General features: G+C 48.8%; 1 protein-coding gene and 1 pseudogene across 1 annotated transcript; both read left to right on the top strand.

Moving 5' to 3' along the window:
* Positions 1-1009: 1009 nt before the first annotated feature.
* On the top strand, positions 1010-1510 carry LOC114709189 (annotated as a pseudogene).
* Positions 1511-7391: 5881 nt separating this feature from the next.
* On the top strand, positions 7392-10722 carry Ap5b1 (adaptor related protein complex 5 subunit beta 1). The gene is given in 5 exon segments (XM_028892868.2): positions 7392-7464; positions 7848-8020; positions 8124-8336; positions 8338-8692; positions 8695-10722. Coding segments are annotated over 4 exon segments (2637 nt in total). The 5' UTR covers positions 7392-7464; positions 7848-7870; the 3' UTR covers positions 10614-10722.
* The last annotated feature ends 13075 nt before the right edge of the window (positions 10723-23797 follow it).

Here is a 23797-nt window from a genome sequence, read left to right as displayed (position 1 = left end):
CCTGTTTGTCTTGCTTTCTTTTCCCCTCAGTGAAATCCATTACTTTTTTTTTTTTTTTTTTTGAGACAGGGTCTTTATATGTATTGTTGTCTGTCTGTCCTGGGACTTTCTATGTAGACCAGGCTGGCCTTGAGCTCACAGAGATCCACCTGCCTCGGCCTCCCGAGTGCAGGGGAGTGTGCCCAGGTTCCACAGTATTTCTTGAGCTCCTTTGTAGTGCCAGTTGGACAGGCTGGTCCCAGTGAGTGCCAGGAGAGTCTATGGTGAAGTCTTCACAGGGGACCCTGGACACAAAGCTAGGCTTTCTCATCAGAGAGCAGTTTGGATGTCCAGGAAGCCAGGTAGACAAATGGGTGGGGCCCTCCAGTCGACTGTCTCTACTGGTACAGAGTCATCGTGAGCAGGGCGAGGTCCAGGAGAGATGCACTTCATCTGTGCACATCTGTCTGCTGCTGCAGTTCCAGTGGGGTCTCGCCTTTACATATTTACTTTTCTTTTCTTTTTTTCTTTTTTCTTTTTCCTTCAAGACAGGATTTCTCTGTGTAGCTGTGGAGCCTGTCCTGGATCTCACTCTGTAGACCAGGATGGCCTCGAACTCACAGAGATCCACCTGCCTCTGCCTCCCAAGTGCTAGGATTAAAAGCGTTCGCCACCACTACCCAGCTTTTTACTTTCTTCTTTTATGTGTATGAGTGTGTTACCTGCATATGTGTCTGTGCATCACATGCATGCCTGGTGCTTGAGGAGGCCAGATGTGGGCACCAAATGTACTGGGACTGGAGTTGCAAGCAGTGCTATGTGGGTGCTGGGAATCGATCTCAGATCCTTTGGAACAGCAACAGGTGCTCTTAACTGAGCCATCTCTACAGCTATTCCACCCTATTTTTCAAGAGTGTCTTTCCATCGAGTGTGGTAGCACACACCTTTAATCCCAGCATTTGGGAGTCAGAGGCAGGTTTATCTCTGTGAGTTCAAGGCCATCCTGGTCTAAATAATGAGTTCCAGGGGAGCCAGGCTATGTAGAGAGACTGTCTCAAAAAGTAGAAAGTACCTTTTTCTGCCTCCTCTGCCGCCATGGCGCCCGTGAAAAAGCTTGTGGCGAAGGAGGGCAAAAAAAAAAAAGAAGCAGGTTTTGAAGTTCACCCTTGGCTGCACCCACCCTGTAGAAGATGGAATCATGGATGCTGCCAATTTCGAGCAGCTCCTCCAGGAGAGAATCAAGGTGAATGGGAAAGCTGGGAGTCTTGGCGGAGGGGTTGTGACCATCGAACAGAGCAAGAGCAAGATCACTGTCACTTCCGAGGTGCCTTTCTCCAAAAGATATTTGAAATATCTCACCAAAAAATACTTGAAGAACAATCTCCGAGACTGGCTGCGTGTGGTCGCCAACAGCAAAGAGAGCTATGAGCTTCCAGATCAACCAGGACGAAGAGGAGGAGGAGGATTAAGACACATTGGTCTGGAATGTTTTGTATTAATTCATAAATAAAATTTAGGAACAAAAAAAAAAGTAGAAAGTAAAAAAGATAGGGCCTCTCACTGGACCTGGAACTCATGGTTTCAGTAGACTGGCTGAGCAATGAACTCCAGAGATTTTCCTGTCTCCATCCCCCAGCACAGGGTACTGGGGATCCCAGCGCAGATCCTCAGTCATGCCCACTGAGCCAGATGCTAACAGTAGAATAGGTCAAACAAAACACTCTTGTGGGTTTGCCTGTGAGCTTTGGGGTCATGGGCACCCTGGAGCTAGACAAGGTACGTGAACTTGGGTCTGAGCTAAGCGCTGTGAGGAGACATTTCTGCCTGGCAAACATTCATATCTCTCTCTCTTAATTCAGCTCCCAGATAGTTCATGAGTGCCCTGTAGGTACTAGCTCTGGGGATTTTACAATGCAAGGCAAACATAGGATACTGCAATATGGAAGGATTAACTAGGGTGTTGCGATGGTGGCAGGTGGGGTGCTGAGGTCCGAAATAGAGGTGGGTGCCGGCTGGACAAAACGGCAAAGAGCATAAGCAGAAGGAAAAGCTGGGACCAAGGCCCATGGTAGAAAACCAATCTAGTGTGTGCGGCTGTGGCAGCCGATGCGGGATGCTGGAAGGGAAGGAAGCTGAAGGTGGGTCATGAGGTGACCTGTGTGGCGTGCTGAATGGAGTAGGGGCACAGAGGTGGCAGGAATGGAGACCAGGGCTGTGTTGGAGCTACTGTAATGGTCCACATAAGAATGGCAGGTTGAGTCACAGTGAAAACCAAGCCATGAGTCATGTGCCTTGAGTGACATCATCACCTGCTGGTGTAGAGGACACGAGTGTGAAGGGAAGAGGAGTCCCAGCCAGCAAGGGCCATGATGCCCACTGCACTGCACGCTTTCTCAATATGGTGCTCAATTCCCATCCCGGTGAGGCTGAGGAGTTAGGAAGGGCACTGGGTAGTGGGCGAGTGTTCACAACTACTCCTTCCCATTCTCATAGAAGTCCTTAGGAGGAGCCAGGATGGGAGGGAGACGGGGAAGAGTCCGTGAACCTGGAAGCCTAAAGCACAAAGAATCATCGTCGATACATGCTGAAAAGACACAGAATCCAGCTGCAGACGGCTAGTGCTGTGGATCTGGGCCAAGTCACCTACCCTCTAAGGGCCTCGGTTTCCCTAGCTGTGACATCAGGCTCCTAGTTCTGGCTCTGACCTCTGGTAGTCAAGAGTTTGTGCAGAGTTAGCTTTGCCTAGGAGACAGCAGGTGCCGTAGCCAGCCTTTCGGAGCAGGCTGATGGGGTGCAGCCCCTGAGCGGCTTTCCCTGCATCCCTCAGCTAAGTCCGCCGTCCAACAGCCCAGGTCGGCCCTGTCGCCCCATCCATCCGGCTGAGGATGATGTTGTTTTCCCGTCTCCATCCCCCAAGTGTTGGCATTAGCAGCCTCTGCCACCACCCCCTGCTAACCAGCAGCTCTTCCAGTCCGGGTTGGTAGTAGAGGCTGTAAAGCTCCTGATTCGAGGCCACCCCTAGCTGTATGGCAAAAGGATGGGGACCATAGGCAGGGGCGGTTTTTAGCCAAGGTCTGTGGAGTGCAGCTGGTTGCTCTTGGCAGGTACCAAAGAGTGTCGTGAAACCCCACCACAGCAGCCACAGGTCCCTCCTGCTAGTTTTAGGCCAGCTCAGTCTCCACGTTCTTTCTGTCTCTGATGTTGGAGTCACCAGCCTCCAGTGCCACAGCCCCACAGCCTTCCCGACCCCTCTTCCTCTACTTACCACCAAGGCCAAGCCCCTGCCAGAGTTCACCTGCCCCTGGCTCCCTGCCAGTCCCACAACAAGCCATGGATGTTGTGAAAACCCATGCCCCCATCTCCCTTCAATAGAGAGAGCATCCCCGGCCCCAAGTGCCCTGTTCTGAGGACCTCTACCTGCCGCCGTTTCCCTGTGTGCCCAATACCCTGTCTTCCTCCACCCTGAGCTCTCCACCACCTCATCACAGCTTAACCTCTTCTGCAACTACGCTTTTTCCCACCTGGGTTTCCCTAGAGCTGATGCCCTGGCTAAATCCTTGTCCCCATTGTCCCCTCTCCCCCTGGACTCTGCTCTCTGTGTATCGTCTTTCAGGATGACATTTTGTTCCGTTTGTCATTCCGCCAGCTCTAGGATTTCCAGGACCTGTTTATTTGTATCCTTTATATTATTTTTGTATGTCTGCATGCATACTTCAGGGGTGTGTGTGTGTGTGTGTGTGTGTGTGTGTGTGTGTGTGTGTACAATTACAAGTATATACAGACCAGGAATTGAAGTCAGGTGTCTTCTTCAGTTACTCTCCACACATAGTCTCTTCCTTGCTTCTCTTTCTCTCTCTGTGTGTTTCTTTCATTTTAGACAGGGCCTCTCACTGACCCTGGAGCTACACTGGCTAAGTCCCCAGAACCCTTTGTTTCTGTCCCCTAGCACTAGATCATAGATGCTCACTGCCACACCAAGCTTTTATGTTTGTGCAGCAAGCCCCAGCCCTAAGGGGCCCCATTTTGCAACACAATTTTTTTGGGGGGGTTTCGAGACAGGGTTTCTCTGCGTAGTTTTGGTGCCTGTCCTGGATCTCGCTCTGTAGACCAGGCTGGCCTCGAACTCACAGAGATCCGCCTGCCTCTGCCTCCCCAGAGCTGGGATTAAAGGTGTGCGCCACCGCTGCCCGGCTGCAACACCATTTTTAAATTATTTACTTTACCATACCATGGTACTAGCCTTGCACATGCTAAGCAAGCCCTTACCACCCATTTCTCTTTTTGCTTCCTGAGACAGGGTCTTGCTAAGCTGGCCTAGCTGACCTCAATTTCTCTGTAGACAAATCTTCAAGTTTTGACCTTTCTGCCTCAGGTTCTTGAGTAGCTCTGGTTACAGGCTGGCAGTAACATCTTTTTGGGGGGTGGGTGGGTGGGTGGGGACAGCCTCGCTATGTAGTCCTGGCCTGTCCGGAACTCATTATATAGATCAGATTGGTCTGAAACTCATCTCTGCATCCTGAGTGCTGGGATTAAAGGTGTGTACCACCATGGCCAAACCAACTAACACATTTTAAATGGCTTTATTATCATCCATGAACCACAACATTCATCCTCACAGAAAATGTGTGGTTCGGGGGTTTTAGTCTCAGGGAGTTCTACAGCCATCACCCTAAGTCCAGAAGCTTCCTGTCTCAGTCAAGGTTCCTAGTGCTGCGACGAAACACCAGGACCAAAAGCAAGTTGGGGAGGAAAGGGTTTATTTGGCTCACACTTCCACATTGTAGTCCATCACAAAAAGAAGTCAGGACAGGAACCTGGATGCAGAGGCCATGGAGGGGTGCTGCTTACTGGCTTGCTCCTCATGGCTTGCTCAGCCTGCTTTTTATAACACTCAGGACCACCAGCCCAGGTATGACACCACCCAAAATGGGCTGGCACCACCCACCATGGGTTGGATCCTCCCCATCAATCACTAATTAAGAAAATGCCCTACAGCTGGATCTTATGGAGGCGTTTCTCAATTGAGTTTCGCTCCCTCCTTTCAGATAACTCTATCTGTGTCAAGTTGACATTAAAACTAGCCAGGACAGTTTTTTCACTGCAAAAGAAAACTGCCCATCTGCAGCAACCCTCCATCCCCCAACCCTGCCTGGTCCCTACTGTGCTTCTTGGTCCATGGACTCCTTCTGTGAAGCATCCATGTACCCACAGCACCCGGTGCTATAGGGAGAGGGTTGTTTTAGGTCCCATTTTTACAGATAAGAAAATAGAGGGGAGGACACAAGGGTGGGGGCAGACCATGGAAGGACCGGGAAATGAGTGGGATTGGGGTACATGATGGGAAATTCCCATAGACGCAATAAAAATGATATTAAACAAAAAGAAAGTCAAGGCCCAGGTCCATTCAAGACTAACTTTTCCTTTTCCAGCACAATGTCTAGGGTTTCCCCCAGAACTGTCCTGCATGGGGAGGACAACAAATGGGGACTCCGGTCACACCAGACATGTCACTCTCTCAGGAGGGCCTGAGGGTGAGCTAAGGGCACCTATATGCTCAGTCTGTTGCCAGGACAAAGCGAACACCTCTCATAAGGACACTTGGGCAGGCAGATGAGAACAGGGCCCCAGGAACTCGGACATCAAGAGACCTGAGGATAACAGAAGCCCAGTTCTGCTTAGAAGCGGTTCTGGGGCTTTGTACAACAGACTACACCTTTTCTCTTTCTCCGGGCTCCTGAAAGTTCATGCGTGACAGGCACCCACCCTCAGTACCCAGGGTTGCCATGAGTCACAGTACTGGAAACCACACATGCCGCCTCGAAGACCCCAAGCCCAGGGAGGCTGGAGCCTGGCGAGGCTCCAGCATCAGAAGCTTGGGACACAGCCAGAGTTGGACTCCCTGACCCCTGGAAGCCTCTCTCCTCAACTGTAGCAGGATTTAATAGTCCTTCCTGGCTCCTGGAGAGCTGGGAGACAGGCCCTGCAGTTACCAGCGCCCTCTGGGCCTCAGACGGGGAAACCAGACAGGCTCCTACTCCAACCTGCCGTCCCAGCCCAGGGTGGCTCTCATCTCGGCCTCTTTCATCTTAGGTCTAATTAGCCAGGCGCCCCACCCCAAAGCTCCTTGGACAGGAGTCATCACTCCCAATTTATAGATGGGGAAACTGAGGCACCTAGAGGGAAGTGGTTTAGAGCTGTCGCCTGTGAGTCAGCTATGGAGCCAGAGCCCAGAGGAGGCCCGACAAGGTCTTCTAGCTGGACCTGCCCCCCCCATCTCCACCCCCACTCTCCTATCCTTGTTCTGGGGACCCAGGCACCCTTCTTTTTAGGATTCTACCTCATCACGTGTGTGTGTGTGTGTGTGTGTGTGTGTGTGTGTGTGTGTGTGTGTAAGTAGCGAGGGGCTTGTGCAGCCAAGGGGACTCAGGAGTTTCATCTTCACTGAAGCTAGCAGGAGGCTTGAGGACGGTGGGCGGCGAGATTTGGACGCCAGTAGTTCTGTGCCCTGGAAACTAGAGTCCAATGGGTACCCAGAGCCTGGGTCTCCCGAGCCACAGGCCCAGTTCCCGGGCGCAGCCTGGATCCAGCCCTCTGGACTCCAGTACGGAGTGCACCCCTTGGTCCTAGGTCTCCGGCAGTCCAGTCTCTCTACTCAAGCTTTGGTTTCTCAGTACACGTTTAGTCGTGCTGCGAGCTGAGTGACCCTGCAGGCCCCACCAACACGCACATCCCAAGTCCTGGTCCCGTTGTTTTTCGGCTTCGCGGCGGCTTAAGGCCGGCCGGTCCAGCCCGCTGTGACTCTAGCCTGCCCGAGCCCTATTCGCAATCGACGCGGCTCCGGACAAAGGTCAGCGGCTACCATCCGGCTGCGACCCTGGCGCCGGCTTCTCGCCCCCAAGCAAGAGCGGGGTGTCTCCCCCGCGCCCGGTCAGCGTTGAGGACGCCAAGCCAAGCCCTGCGGCGCCGGTCCGACCGGTCCCACCGCCACGGGCGCCTTGCTCTTCCTGCTCTGCCCTGGGCGTGCGCCCCGCGCGCCCCCCAGCGGCCGCTCCGAGACTCGCACGCCAAGAGCCGGGGCCGTAGCGCGCCGGGCCGGGTTGCCGTGCGGGGCGGCCGTGGGGGACGCGCTGGCGGCCTTCCCGATCTGCCCCAGCCGCTGTTCGGCTCCCGGGCCTGGGAACGCACCCCGCCGTCGGGAGCGGGCCGGGAGCTCGGCAACACCAAACTCCGCCTCTGCCCGTGCCTGCGGCGGTTTCGGGGCAGGGGGCCTGCAGAGCGAGACAGTTACTCAGACCTGGCGAAACCGGCGTGTCGGCACCTGCGGACCTGGCGGGCGTGGCAGGCGGAGGCTCCGTTACGCCCCGCCTCTGGGCTCGCCCGGCCCCGGCCGCCCACGCGCCCGCCGCGCGCCCCGCCCCGGCCCGCGCCGCCAGCCTGCCAGCCCGGAAGGAGCCGACCGAGCGCCCGCGGCGGCTGACTCAAGCGGTGAGAGAGGCCGGCCCGTTACCACGGGCGCCAGGGGCCCGGGCGACGCTGTGGTTTCGGTGCCCTCGTAGGCGGGCGGCCTAATGAGCCCTCGGCACGCACCTCCCGGGTCCCCCCACCCCGGCGCGGCGGCAGTCCTCGTCCCGCAGGGGCTTGCGCTGCTGCTTTCGATCGGCCCCGTCCCCGAGGCCCCCGGATCTCAGCTTGGGAACGTGGGCACTGGGGGTCTGTTGGGGTCCGCACGACCGGCCTAGGGTGACAGCAGCCCCCTCGGGGGCGGTGGGAGACCCGGGCGCCCCCTGGCGGCCGTGAAGGCCTGGCGCGTCCTCACCGCGAGTCGGTGGCCCGAGGGCCTGAGGCTCCCCCGCTCCTTCCCTCTGCAGGGAATTTGGTGGGATGACTGACCATGGGGCCCCTGAGTCGTGAAGCCTGGGCCCAGCGCCTGGGGGCTTTCCGAGCCAGCCCATCCGCCTTCCTGGCAGGCGCCGAAGGTGAGGACCTGGGTCGCGACCTGCTGGGTGACCTAAGGAGTGAGAAGCTAAGCGAGCAGACCAAGGTAGGTTACTGCCCGTGTGCCCTGCTGTGGGCCACATGGTTGGGCCGGACCACTGCGGGCTGAACCTCATCTTCACGGGTCCCTCTTACATCCCGCATCGCAGGTTTCCTTACTGACACTGAGCCTGGAGTACTCGGACAAACTGTGGCCCGATGCACCTGCCGCAGAGGCTGCCGCCACCTCCTTGCTGGACACACTTGTCCTCCTGCCCTCAAAGCCTTCAGCGCTCCGGAGGCTCCTGCTGTTGGCAGCCACCACAGCCCTGGCGTCAGGAGGTGCCCTGGGACCCACTTCGGGAGCTTCCTGCCGGCTCCTGCCCCTTGCTGCTTGGTTTAGCTTCAGGCCGGGACGTGGGACGAAGCTTTGGAGCCGCCTCCGAACAGCGCCACCTCCAGGCCACGGCGTGTGAGTGCCTGGGAGAACTGGAGCGCTGCAAGCCGGGGCTGCTGGCTGGCTCCCTGGGAGTGCTGCGCAGCCTCCTGGGGCCAACGGGTCCCATCCAGCCTGTCAGCCTGCTGCTGGCCCTCGTTCTGCACAACACCTTGGTGGTACCACCCGGGGCTGGGGCTGGGGCTGGGCTGCAAGGCCTGCTTGTGGCTGGGGTCTCCTCCGCTGGGAGTCGTCCCTGGGACTGGACACTAGCTGAAGAGTGGGGTGCCCATCTTCATGAACCCCAGGCCCCCGCTGGTCCACAGCTGAGGAGGAGGCTCGTGGCTTCCCACTGCTCGAGCCCAGCCCTGAGGAGGCCCGAGAGCTGAAGGCTGCAGTGGCCCAGCTCCTGGACACTTCCTACCTGCTCGCTCCTGCGGCTCAGGCTCAGCTTCTGTGGCTGCTGGGCTGGGCCCTTCGGGGTCTTCGGGGACAGCCGCCGGTGCTTTTCAAGCCCCAGCTAGTCCGGCTGCTGGGCACCGCACAGCTGACGCTGTTGCACTCAGTTCTAGCTCTCAAGGCAGCCTTTGGGGAGGCCCTGTTCACTGCTCAGGATGAAGCCCTGCTGCTCCGCAGGCTGGCCTTGGTGGCCCAGCACCCTGCCTTGCCCTCACCCACACACCTCTTTTACCTGCACTGCATCCTGAGCTTCCCCGAGAACTGTCCACTAGGTCCGGAAGGGGAAGAGGCTGCCCCGCTGCTCTTGGGTCCCCAGCTGTGCCGGGGCCTCATGCCCAGTCTCCTGCACGACCCGATGGTCCTCTTGGCCCGCCTGCATTTGCTGTGCCTGCTCTGTGCTGATGCCGAGGAAGAGGAGAAAGGCCAGGTTCAGAGCCCACAGCGGTACCTGCAGGAGCTTCTGGCTGGCCTGCAGCAGAGGGCAGCCCTAGATGATGGTCCCCAGGCCTTGGCCACTCTCTGCTTCCAGGCCTCATTTCTCATTGCCAGCTGCCTAGCTGGGCAACCTACAGTACGGACATCCTTGATCCATGGACTGGCCCAGCTATACCGAGCTCGGCCTTCCCTGGCCCCCCACTTTGTGGATCTCTTAGATCAGGTCAGCCCTGAGCTGAGAGAGCCCCTCAGGGTGGTGCTGCAGCAAGAGGTGGTGGCCAGGCCAGGCCAGAGCCAAGCGCTTCGCTGGCACCTGCGAATGCTGGCGAAGGTGGCAGAGGGGGCTGCCCAGAGCGCCACCCTCAGCTTCCTGCAGGCTGCAGCCATGCACTGCACTGAGTGGAGCCTCCAGCAGGCCCTGCTGCAGGTGTGCCGCGCTCTGCTGCGGACAGGTGGGGGCCAGGGCCTGGCAGACTTGCTGCAGGCACTGGCCAGACGGCTGGAGGATGCTGATGGACGGGACCATGCCCGACTATACTATGTCCTCCTTTCCCACCTGTCAGGTCCCAAGTTGGGGATGGCCCTGGGCCCCTCGCTCGCTGCCCCTGCTCTGGCCTCATCACTGGTGGCTGAGAACCAGGGCTTTGCATCAACGCTCATGGTGCAGGAGACTCCAGCTCCAGTTCAGTTGAGTGTGGGGCCTCAGAAGGCCAAGGGCCCGCTCCTGGTGCTGCATCTGCAGGTGGAGGCTCTGGAGGTTCCTGTCTACTCCCTGGAGCTGCGCTTCCGTGTGGAAGGACAGCTCTATGAGCCTTTGGAGGCTGTCCACATACCCTGCTTGTGTCCGGGACGGCCCACGCACCCTCTCTGTCTGCCCTTGAAGCCCCGATGTCCAGCCCCTACCCGCCTCCACGTCCAGGCCCTTTATACCACGTCTGCCGGCCTCACGTGCCATGCCCACCTGCCACCCTTGTCTGTGAACTTTGGTGACCTCTTCCTGCCTTTCCCCCAGCTCCCCAAGGGCTCCGAGCTGAGTTTCTTTGAGGATCTCTGGAACTCCTGCCTGCCAAAGGGTGTAGAAAGTCGTTTGTGGTGTCCACTTGGGCCACAGGGCCTGGATGCCTTGGTGTCCCGACACCTAGAGCCCTTTGTTGTCGTGGCTCAGCCCCCCACCACCTACCTCATAGCTGTCCGCCTGCCCCCTGACTCCATGTTGCTGCTGCGGTTGGAGACCGCTCAGGCGGATGGCGTGCCTGTGGCCCTGAGGACCGACAACTGGGCCGTGCTGCCCCTGGCGGGAGACTACCTCCGTGGCCTTGCAGCCCGCTGAGTAAAACCAGGTGGGGCAGAACTTGTTGCTCTTAGGGGGTGGTCCAAGGGACTGCCAGAGCAGCATATTCTTGTCGCTCCTGCCCCATAAAATCACATTCACTGACGGCTCTCACTGGCTTGTTTTCTTTTGAACCCTTGTTAGGAGCAGACTTCCTGGGGTTGGGTCTTAAGCCCCAGAAAAGATCCAGACTGGTCCCAGTCCTGCAGATCTCCACCATCCTGCTCGGATAGTGTGAACAAGATGCTTCCCATGAGGTTGGGCTTAGCCCAAGATCACTCTTTGACTTCACGTGAAGGCTGGAGCGTGAAGTTGGGCCTCCTCACTCGGCCCCAGATAAGCTCAGACTACATAGCACAATAAGCTAACAGCCCGGACCATGGAGAGAAGGCTTGGTGACTAGAGGGTCCCTTCCTGGGCAGCGCTGGTTGGAACCAGCTGTAGAGAGGGTGTGCTGGCAAGGTTCTGAGAAGATGGAGGGCCCATGTGATCTGGTTTTCAAAAAGCCCACCTTTTAATGAGAACCCCGAGAAAGTCAGTCTGTGTTTAGGAATCTTCTCAGGTAGAAACTTCTCCAGCTTCCTTCTCCAAATGTGCAAGACACTAAGGATGTAGATACATTGAAGGCATCACTGTTGCCAGGCACCAGGCTGGGGTTTTCCTTGTTACAATGCTGCAGGTCTCTCCTCACTGCTGAGGAAATCTCCAGCTGAAGGAGTTAAGTGACTTTCCTGAGGTCACTCAGCTGGGAGGGAGTAGCGTTTTGTCATCCCATGATCAGCCTCCATTGCCACACTCAGCAGAGATCTGCAGGAGCCACAGTCTCCTGCCCTTTCGGCCCTGAGAAGTCCTCAGTAGGAGGTGCTGAAGCAGCAGTGCTGAGTGGAAGGATGACCTTGGGCCTGAGTTGTTCTGGGGAAAGGGAGGGGAAAGAAGGCTTGGGCCAGTTTGTGCCAAAAGGCCAGGTTCAAGTGCAAGCTGTGGCAGGGAATTGTCACTTTTGAGTGACTTTTCATCCTAGATAGGACATCTACAACAGACCAAAGGAAAATCCATTCAAGCCCAGCTAATGAGCCAGCGAGTGGATTTGGAGTTACTTATGGGAGTATGAGTGACTTGAAAACAGCTGCATCACAGGAAAGGCATGGGTGACCATTCCCGGAAGCTGCCTTGCTGGAGCTTTTACAGGTCTTGGGGACAGCTCCACCTGAGATTCCCCAAAGCAACTGTTGACGGCTTTTATAATGTGAGGGATGGGCCTCACCAATCCTGTAACTTTCTGAGCTTCCAGATTCTAAGTTTCCCGAGTCTTCTGAGCCTGGAGAAATATTTCAACGAGGAAGAAGCAGTTACATAGCATTCACCTTGGAAGCCATTGCCAAATCAGGAAGGTGGCCATTGTAGAAACTTCTCCAACTGGTTTGAGTAGAGAAAGGATATAGGTCAGTTCCTTACACAATTCTTAGGAAAGCTAGAGAAGTAGGTTCCACGGAAGCCACCCCTGGAGTTAATCAGTTCCAGGACACACACACACACCCCGACCCCCGGCTGCAGCCCAGCTCCTCTTGGTGATCTGGCATGGGGAGTGGGTGCCGCCACTCCTCATACCCACTAAGCCAGAGACCTGCTGCAAGAGAGAGAGAGAGAGAGAGAGAGAGAGAGAGAGAGAGAGAGAGAGAGAGAGCCTTGCCACCCCATGTCTAATTCAGAGACTATCTCAGTAGTGATCCAGTTTTCATCACAGTAGTGAAGGGACCTAGAAAAGCAGTTCTTTTCATATGAATGCAAGAAGTGCGTTAAGCCTGAGTCTACGATAAGGATGATAGGTCAGGAGGCTGGGGAGCAGCTCAGCAAAGTGCACAGGCATCAGGACCTGAGTCAGACCCCAGCACCCATGGAAAGCCAGGTGAGACAGGGTTCTCTGTGCAGCCCTAGCTGCCCTGGAGCTCACTCTGTAGACCAGGCTGGCCTCGAACTCACAGGGATTGACCTGCCTCTGCCTCCCGAGGGCTGGGATTAAAGGTGTGCGCTGCCGCTGCCGCCGCCGCCGCCGCCGCCGCCGCCGCCGCCGCGCCGCCGCCGCCGCCGCCGCCCTGGCTGGAGCTTTTTAGCAAGCAGTGTAGCTGAATCAGCAAACCCCAAGTTCATTGAGAGGCCCTGCCTTGGTGAGGTGAATAGCAATCAGATACCCAGTGTCCACCTAGCCTACTACACACATGTGCGCACACCCATTTACACAGGACCACACACACATGCACACACAAAGGATAGTGAGCCCATGCAATGATGAAGCCTCTGTCTCATTCCCATCTTCCTACCCGTCCGTGGACCTCTGTTCTGTTCACCCACTCCTTCAGTGCTGGACACCAGATGACAACTCCACCCAGCAAAACAAGTTACCTGTGCTGTGTCACAATCAGATACCACTAACAAACCCCAGGTCGTGGCCTGGCTAATCAGGGAGTCTATAACCACTTCTCTAGATTTGCTCATTTCTTTTGTTGTTGGTGGTGGTTTGTTTTTTCGAGACAGGGTTTCTCTGTGTAGTTTTGGAGCCTGTCACAGAACTCGATCTGTAGACCAGGCTGGCCTTGAACTCACAAAGATCCATGTATGTCTCTGCCTTCCCAGTGCTGGGATCAAAAGCGTGAGCCACCACTGTCTGGCTCTTTTTTTTTTTTTTTTTTTTTTTAAGGTTTAATTTTATTTTATGTTCATGGGTGTTTTGTCTGCATTAAGGGTGTCAGATCTCCTGGAACTGAAAGTGGGTGCTGGGAATTGAACTCAGGACCTCTGGAAGAGCAGCCATTGTTCTTAACCACTGAGCTATCTCTCTAGCCCAAGGTTTGGTAATTTCTAAGGGACATTCTACTTACCTTTGCCTGCTTATTATAAAAGGATATTACATTGCCAGGTCTGGTGGTGCATAATATAATCCTAACAGTCCAAAGCCTGAGGCTTCAAGTTCAAAGCCAGCTAATGGTTCATAGTAAGACTGTCTAAACAAGCAAAAGTATATTTCAGGGGACTAGAGGGTTCAGTTCCCAGCACCCATGTCCAACCTGTGACTCAGGCTCCTGGGGATCCTATGCTCTTGTCTGGCCTCCACAGGACCTTTACACATGCATCCATTCCTATGTAGAGACACACACATTCATATAATTTAAAAAATTTTAAACATATCACAAAAGATACAGATAAATAATTTAATGGAAGGGACACACGGGGCCAAGAGTGTGGCAGACACTGTAGTTTCCATGTGCTCTGATGTGCTAGCCTCCAGCTATCTGAACAAGGTTTTGTGTCCCCATCCCCCTTTGCTTTTTATTTTTGAGACAGGGTTTCTCTCTGTAGCCTTGGCTGTCCTGGATCTTGCTCTGTAGACCAGGCTGGCCTCGAACACACAGAGATCCACCTGCCTCTGTCTCCAGAGTGCTTGAATTAAAGGATGAAAGGTGCCACACTACCTATTGAATTTTTTTTTTTAAACGTTAAACCAGTCTGCCACTCTTGGAATAAATCCCACGGGGTTGGGGATTTAGCTCAGTGGTGGAGTGTTTGCCTAGCAAGCGCAAGGCCCTGGGTTCGGTCCTCAGCTCCAAGGGACACCTAAGGAGATAAGCACTTGAATAAATCTAAGTCATACTGTTGATACTTAAAAAAAAAAAAAAAGGAAGAAATCCCACTTCATCATGTCATATAACTTTTTGTGTGTGCACTGTTAGAACTCCATTTGTTAACTGTGCATGTGGTGCTGGGAGTTTGATTGGTTTCTATAGACAGGTCTGTCCTTGAATCCATGATTCTCTTACCTCTCACCCTCTCAAGTGCTGTGGTCACCAACAGGCATTTCTCTGCACACAGTTCAAATCTTACACATTCTTGCCGGTGCTTTATTACCAAGTTATGGCTCTTTTATTTTGCCAAATTTTGTCATGCATTTCTACATCTATGTTCATGACAGATACTGTTCAGTGGAGTTTTTTAAATAGTGTCCTTATTTGGTTTTGGTATGAGGCCAATCCTGATGGAACAGATGAGTAGGAAAGTGGTCCCCTAGCTTCTAACTTCAGGAAGAGACTTCAGGGAATTGGTATCCTTTGCCCTAAATGTTTTTGTTAAGGTCACAAATAAACTCATCAGGCCAGGTACTTTATGAACTGGAAGACTACTGATGGCCATTGTCGGTGCCCTGGTGTCTCCCACCCCAATTCATATAGGGAAATGTCTTTTTTCCTGAAAATTTCTTATTCTGAAAAATGAATTTTAATTTAGCAAATTATACTGCAGAAGTGTCAGACAGAATTTTCACAGCCTTACTCTATTTCCTAAATACTTAATAAGCTGACTTACAAGTCTACAGTTAATTAAAAAATGATCTTTAGCTGGGCATGGTGGCATACACCTTTAATGCCAGCACTGGGGAGACTAAGAAACCAAGAGGAAGAGCTGTGGAGAGACCCTGTCTCTAAAAATAAATAATTAATTTTAAAAAATAATCTTTAGCCAGGCCACAGTGGTGCACATGCCTTTAATCCCAGCACTTGGTTGGCAGAGCCAGGCAGATCTCTGTGAGTTCCAGGCCAACCTAGTCTAGAGAACGCAATCCAGGCACCAAAACTACACAGAGAAACATATATATATATAATATATATATATATATATATATATATATATATATATATATGAAAAAAGTTTCTTCACCTACATCCCCACTTTGAGGTAGAAATTTCACTATTTACAATAACATAATGTAAAATTTAAACATCTCCATACTTTTATCTTCTTGGAGATCTCTGGAGGAGTACAATGGTAAATTACTAACAAACTAGTTTCCCCCAATGGTCATATTGCTGTGGGTTTAGGAGTTGTTTGTTCCAGTGCTTTGGCTCCTGATGAGTACCAGGACAGGAGATGGTCACCAAAAAGCCTGCACTATGACATCCTCTTCTGAGCTCCAAGAACAAAAGCCTTTAATCTCAGCACTTGGGAGGCAGAGGCAAGCAGAACTCTGGGAGTTAGAGGTCAGCCTGGTCTACTTAGTGAGTTTGAGGCCAGCCAGGAGTATTTAGTGAGAAACTGTCTCAAAAACAAACAAACAAGATTAATGTGATATATTAAAGAAAATTTACAGGAGAAATACTACATATAATACCAATACATGGAGAAAATATGTGACAAAAACCCTGCACTGTTCATGATTCAAAAACAAAAACACTCAGCGAACTAGTACAGGAACTTCTTCATTTTGATAAAGAATTTATCCATGGCTGGGGCAGTGGTGGTGCACGCCTTTCATCCCAGCACTTGGGAGGCAAGTGGATCTCTGTGAGTTCAAGGCCAGCCTGGGCTAACCAGTGAGTTCCAGGAAAGGCCCAAAGCTACACAGAGAAACCGTCTTGAAAAAAAAAACTTATCCACAGAGTTACAGAGATGACTCAGCAGTTAAGAGCAATGTCTGCTCTTGCAGATGACCTAGGTCCAATTCTCAGCACACACAGTAGCTCTCAACCATCCATAACTCCAGTTCCGGAGGACTGAATGCCTTTTTGAACTCCTTGGGCTCCTGTGGTGCACATATATACACATAAATAAATATATATTTTTTAAAGAACTATTTTCATAATCCCACACCAACAAATACCAAAGAAGGGAAACACTCAACACTACCATCAAAAAAAAAAAAAAAAAAAAAAAACAGGAATTAACAATCACTGGTCATTAATATCCATCAATATCAATGGTCTCAACTCACCTATAAAAAGACACAGGCTAACAGAATGGATATGAAAACAGGATCCACCCTTCTGCTGCATATAAGAAACACACCTCAACTTCAAAGACAGACACTACCTCAGAGCAAAAGACTTCGAAAAGACTTTCCAATCAAATGGACTTAAGTATGGAGGTATTGTGTTCCCCAAAATATTGTGCACTCTAATAAACTTACCTGGGGTCAGAGAACAGAACAGCCACAATATTAAACATAGAGATTAGGCAGTGGTAGCACATGCCTTTAATCCTAGCATTCCAGAGGCAGAGATCGCCTGGGTCTCTGTGAGTTCAAGGACACACTGGAAACAGCTAAGCATGGTGACTCATGCCTTTAATCTCAGGAAGCAATGGCAGGAGGTAGAAAGGTATTTAAGGCGTGAGGACGAGGAACAATAGCCTGGTTAAGCTTTTAGACTTTTGAACAGCACAGTTCAGCTGAGAGGCATCCAGTCTGAGGAAACAGAATCAGCTGAGGAATTGGCAAGGTGAGGTGGCTGTGGCTTGTTCTGTTTCTCTGATCTTCCAGCATTCACCCCAATAACTGGCACCAGGTTTGTTTCTATTAATAAGACTGTCTAAGATTTGTGCTACACTTAAGAAGCAAGCTGGTGTAGCTATCCTAATATCTAATAAAATAGACTTCAAACTAAAATCAACTGAAAGAGATCAGGAAGGACATTACATATTTATCACAGGGAAAATCCACCAAGATGAAGTCTCAATTCTGAACATTTGTGCCCCAAATACAAAAGCACCCACATTTGTAAAAGAAACATTATTAAAGCTTAAATTGCACATCAAACCCCACATACTAGTAGTGGGAGATTTCAACACATCACTCTCACCAATGGACAGATCTACCAGACTGAAACTTAACAGAGAAATAAAGGACCTAACAGGTGTTATGACTCAAATGGATTTAATAGATATCTACAGAACATTCCACCCTAACACAAAAGAATATACCTTCTTCTCAGCACCCCATGGAACCTTCTTGAAAACTGACCACATGCTTGGTCACAAGCAAATCTCAGCAGATACAAAAACATTGGAATAAACTGTATTTTATCAGACCACCATGCCTTAAAGTTAGATTTCAACAACAAAAATTATAGAATGCCTACGATCTCACGGAAACTGAATAATGCCCACCTGAAGCACCAATGGGTCATGGAAGAAATAAAGAAATTAAAGATTCCCTAGAATTCAATGAAAATGATAGTACAACATACTCAAACTTATGGGACACTCTGAAAGCAGTGCTAAGAGGAAAATTCATAGTACTAAATGCCTACATAAAGAAGTTGGAGAAATCTCACACTAATGCTGTGACTTAACAGCACACCTGAAAGCTTTAGAACAAAAAGAAACAAACTCACCCAGGAGAAATAGGTGATAATAATCAAATTGAGGGCTGAAATCAATGAAATAGAAACCAAGAGAACAATACAAAAAATCAATGAAACAAAGAATTGGTTCTTTGGAAAAAATCAACAAGATAGACAAACCACTATCCAAATTAACCAAAAGGCACAGAGAGAGCATCCAAATTAACAAAATCAGAAGTGAAAAGGGAGAGATAACAACAGACAACGAGGAAATCCAGAGAATCATCAGGTCATACTTTAAAAACCTGTACTCCACAAAAATTGGAAAATCTGAAAGAAATGGACAATTTTCTGGATAGGTACCACATACCAAAGTTAAATCAAGACCAGATAAACTATTTAAGTAGACCAATAACCCCTAAGGAAATAGAGACGGTCATTAAAAGTCTCCCAAACCCCCCCAAAAAAAGTCCAGGTTTCAGCACAGAAGTCTACCAGATTTTCAAAGAAGAGCTAGTTCCAATACTCATTAAATTGTTACACATAATAGAAACAGAAGGAACATCACCAAACTTTTTATGAAGCTACAGTTACCCTCATACCCAAACCACACAAAGATGCAACAAAGAAAGAGAATTACAAACCAATCTCCCTCATGAATATTAATGTAAAAATACTCAACAAAATATTGGCAAACTGAATCCAAGAATACATCAAAAAAAATTATCCACCATGACCAAGTAGCCTTCATCTCAGGGATGATTCAACATACAAAAATCTGTCAATGTAATACACCATATAAACAAACAGAAAGAAAAAAACCACATGATCATCTCATTAGATGCTGAAAAGCCTTTGACAAAATCCAACACCCCTTCATGATAAAGGTCTTAGAGGATCAGGAGTACAAGGAACATTCCTAAACATAATAAAAGTAATTTATAGCAAGCCAACAGCCTCCATCAAATTAAACAGAGAGAAACTCAAAGTTATTCCACTAAAATCAGGAACAAGACAAGGTTGTCCACTCTCCCCATATTTATTCAATATAGTACTTGAAGTTCTAGCTAGAGCAATAAGACAACAAAAGGAGAACAAAGGGATAGAAATTGGAAAGGAAGAAGTCAAGCTTTCACTATTTGCAGATGATATGATAGTATACATAAGGGACCCCAAACATTCTACCAGGGAACTCCTACAGCTGATAAACTCCTTCAGGAAAGTGGCAGGATACAAGATCAACTCAAAAAAATCAGTAGCCCTCCTATACACAAATGATGAAAGGGCTGAGAAAGAAGTCAGAGAAACATCACCCTTTACAATAGCCACAAATATTATAAAATATTTTGGGGTAACACTAAGCAAGTGAAGGACATGTATGATAAAAAAAAAAAAACTTTAAGTCTCTGAAGAAAGAAATTGAAGAAGATATCAGAAAATAGAAAGATCTCCAATGCTCATGGATAGGTAGGATTAACATAGTAAAAATGGCAATCTTACCAAAAACAATCTACAGATTCAATGCAATCCCCATCAAAATCCCAACACAATTCTTCACAGACTTGGAAAGAACAATACTCAACTTCATATGGAAAAACAAAAAATCCAGGATAGCTAAAAGAATCCTGTATGATAAAGCAACCTCTGGAAGCATCACCATCCCTGACCTCAAGCTTTACTATAGAGCTATAGTAATAAAAACAGCTTGGTACTGGCATAAAAACCGACATACGGACCAATGGAATCAAATTGAAGACCCTGACATTAACCCACACACATATGAACACCTGGTTTTTGACAAAGAAGCCAAAACTATACAATGGAAAAAAGAAAGTATCTTCAACAAATGGTGCTGTCATAACTGGATGTCAACATGTAAAAGATTACAAATAGATCCATATCTGTCACCATACACAAAACTCAAGTCCAAGTGGATCAAAGACCTCAACATAAATCCAGTTACACGGAATTTGGTAGAAAAGAAAGTAGGAAGTACTCTTGAACACATTGGCACAGGAGATCACTTCCTAAATATAACACCAGCAGCATAGACACTGTGTGCAACAATTAATAAATGGGACCTCCTGAAACTGAGAAGCTTTTATAGGGCAAAAGACAGGGTCAATAAGACAAAAAGACAGCCTACAGAATGGGAAAAGATCTTCACCAACCCCACATCTGACAGAGGATTGATCTCCAAAGTATATAAAGAACTCCAGAAACTACACATCAAAATACTGAACAATCCAATTAAAAAATGAGCTACAGAGCTAAACAGAGAATTCTCAAAAGAAGAATCTCAAATGGCTGAAAGACATTTAAGGAAGTGCTCAACATCCTTAATCATCAGAGAAATGCAAATCAAAACGACTCTGAGATACCACCTTACACCTGTTAGAATGGCTACGATCAAAAACACCGATGACAATCTATGCTGGAGAGGATGTGGAGCAAGGGGAACACTCCTCCACTGGGTGGGAGTGCAAACTTGTACAACCACTGTGGAAATCAGTATGGCGGTTTCTCAGAAAATTGGGAATCGATCTACCTCAAGACCCAGCCATACCAGTCTTGGGCATATATCCGAGGAATGCTCAATCATACCACAAAGTTACATGCTCAACTATGTTCATAGCAGAATTATTCGTAATAGCCAGAACCTGGAAACAACCTAGATGTCCATCAACTGAAGAATGGATTAAGAAAATGGGGTACGTATAACAGCAGGAGAAAAACAATGACATCATGAAATTTGCAGGCAAATGGATGGAACTAGAAAATATCATCCTGAGTGAGGTAACCCAGACTCAGGACAAACATGGTATGTACTCACTCATAAGTGGATACTAGATATAAAGCAAAGGACAATCAGACTGCAACCCACAGATCCAGGGAGGCTATATATCAGGGGGACCCTAGGATGACTGTGGCTTATAATAAGTTTTGGTTATGCCCAATCACTGGGCAAGCTTTAGTGAAACATTTCACTATTGGGATAAGAATTTGTACCATGTCAAGCTGATGAAAGGATATGCTGGCTGTACTTTCAGGAGGGGAGGCCAAAATCCTTTTTAGATTATGGATTAGCCTATAGGAAAATGTCTGCCATAAATCAAAACAGTGAAGGAGAAGATGAATAGGAATTTCACTTACAAAACTTAAGTAAAACATAGCTCTCTGAACAGATGAAGATAGGTTTCTTCTGTATCTCAGAATCCTAATCAATATTTATATGTATAGTTCAGCTATTATTTGGCTTAAAGGGGCTTATTGGGAAATGTTATCATTTTTACTATTTTCTACAGAGAACATATTTTCCAGTTTCAAATAACCCTGAACTCTTGAATTATAACCTGTTTTTATGTTCAAGCTATCTGTGTATTATCACTCATGCAGTTATACATACAATGATTTTACATTTTAAAAAAGGGGACAAATACTATAGAATTGTATTACATGAAATATATAGAGTATACAAATTCATAGAGCAGAAAGATAAGACATTATCTCAAGATGGAGAAGAAAGGAATATAGAGCAATGATTTCCTAAGTACAGAGTTTCTGTTTGTGTGATGGAAACGCCCCACAAACGGGCAGTAGTATCAGTATTGTTAGACCCAAAAATCTAGGGTCTCAAGTGGGCGCCCCAAGAACCCAGACTCCAGTCCAGTTGATGCAACAGCACAAGGTTTTTATTGAAGCGACTGTACAGATGGGCTACTCTTCTCCTGGGAGCAAGAGTCCTGTCTTACTGCAGCCACTTCGGGCTTTTAAAGGAAAAACCCACAAAGCCATAAGATTATAATTCCCATACAATTTCATTTCACAAGATCATGGTCTGATCACAGAGTGGTACAGTCATGTCCGCATGTACATTCTTCCTGAAACCTCAAGGGGGTATCAGGCGGGAGTGGAGTTTACACAAAGGTCACAGTGGTCCTTCTGGAAACACTTGCAACTATCCTAGTCACAGCTGAGCGCATCTTCTTAACAGAAAATCTTTTTACATTGTTTACATTGTTACAGGGGTGCTTGAGTAATGATTGAGTCAGCTTGCCCTTGGAACTAGATTTTTAGTTTCTCATTTCCTGGGTTTGGGGGTATAAGCCTGAAGGGTTAGGGTCTTTCAGGATATAATGTCATGAATGTAATAAGTCAATACAATTAATGTAATTAACGAATATCATAAATATAGTTATTGAATGGATACTGTGAATGTAATCAATGATACACAAATGTAATTAATATCATGAATGTAATTAATGGAATATCATGAGTGTAATTAATGTATTGAATGTAATTCATGCCACTGAATAGTGAACTTAGAAATGGTTACAATTGCAAATATTATGTTCATTTAAAAAGATAAGATGGAATGTAATCACCATATATCATATATGTGTATGAAACTGAAGACAGCAATGTCTAAAATAGAATGTGGTGATGGTGTCATGGGCCTATGAGGATGCTGGACTCTAAAGTCTATCAAATTGTGCAAACAGGCTAATTGTATGCTATGTGAATTATTTGTCAATAAAGTTTTTTTTTTTTTTTTTTTCAAGACAGGGTTTTTCTATGTAGTTTTGTGTCTTTCCTGGAACTCACTTTGTAGACCAGGCTGGACCTTGAACTCACAGAGATCCGCCTGGCTTCTGCCTCCCGAGTGCTGGATTAAAGGAGTGGTGCCACCACCACACGGCTAAAGATTTTATAAAATGTAAAAATAAATAAATAAATAAAAATAAATAAATAAAAGCTGACAAAAAACGAACTATTTCCTACAAGTGGAACAGAGTGAGGAGTAATCGGTAATTACTAAGAACTATATGAAAACAAGACTCCTGAGAGGCCTATAAATCTCAACTAATTAGGCAGGAGGGTCATAAATACAAGGGCCAATAATGAGACCCTGGGGTGGCGGGGACGTGAGGACACAGAAAGGACCAGGATCTGGTGAAGGTCACAAGAAAGAGCCACTGAAACAGCCCAAGAAGCAGGCCCTGGAGATGGACGAGGAGAGACAGAGCAGAAACAAAGTGGAGCCAGAAGATTGACAGCGGAAAGCAAGGCTGCAGGGAAGGGCCCTGGCCCCAAGTGGAAGGAAAGAGATGTGATCAGAAAGAAGCTGTTCCTTTGTCCCTGAGGATGTCCCCCTCTCCAGCCTATTTAACATCTGGATTGACTAATACATCTTTTGCCACCTGTAGCTAGAATGAAGTGTTATCTTGAAATCTGTTGTACACAGCTGTAATAAACTTTTTGCAAAAGGAAGTAATGAAGCTGCGCAGTGGTGGTGGCACACATCTTTAATCCAGCACTCAGGAGGCTCTGAGTTCGAGGCCAGCCTGCTCTACAGAGCTAGTCTCAGGACAACCGGGCTATTACACAAAGAAAACTTTGTCTCAAAAAAAAAAAAAAAAACAAAAAGCAAGTAATAAGCTGGGTTGAAGTAGTAGTATTACAGCTGAGTTAAGAGCTAGCCTGGGTCACTGTCTCTCAACAAACCAAGCAAGCAAACAAACAAAACCCAGAAGATCTTGGGTCTACCTAACAGTGTAGAGTGCTGGCCTACTGCGTGTGCAGACCCTGGGTTTGTCACCACAAAAGGAGATGAAGAAAAGAACATTTACAACTAATACTCTACCTAATGCTGAGAAGCTAGATTTCCCGGTAAGATCAGAGCGAAGCCAAGGATGTCTCTCCTCCACACTCCTTTTCAGAAATTCATCCTGGAAGTCCTCACTAACACAAAAAGAAAAGAAGGCGAGGAAGGAGGGGGAGGAGGAGGAAGAAGAGGAAAGAACAAAGGAGCAGAAGAAAGATCTGGGGGAGAGGACGACAAAACTGTTTAAAGATGGCATGACTGTATAAAAAACAGCACATGCCTTTAATCCCAGCCCTCGGAGGCAGAGCCAGGAGGATCTCTGTGAGTTCGAAGCCAGCCTGGTCTACAGAGCGAGATCCAGGACACCGGGTACCACAAAACAACACAGAGAAACCCTGTCTAGAAAAAACAAAAAACAAAAACAAAAAGCCTCCTGTAACTAATGAGCAATTATAGCAAGTCTATAAGACACAGGT

The sequence above is a fragment of the Peromyscus leucopus genome, chromosome 1 (assembly GCF_004664715.2).
Source record: "Peromyscus leucopus breed LL Stock chromosome 1, UCI_PerLeu_2.1, whole genome shotgun sequence".
NCBI lineage: Eukaryota > Metazoa > Chordata > Mammalia > Rodentia > Cricetidae > Peromyscus > Peromyscus leucopus.
This window is presented reverse-complemented; position numbering and strand designations above follow the sequence as displayed.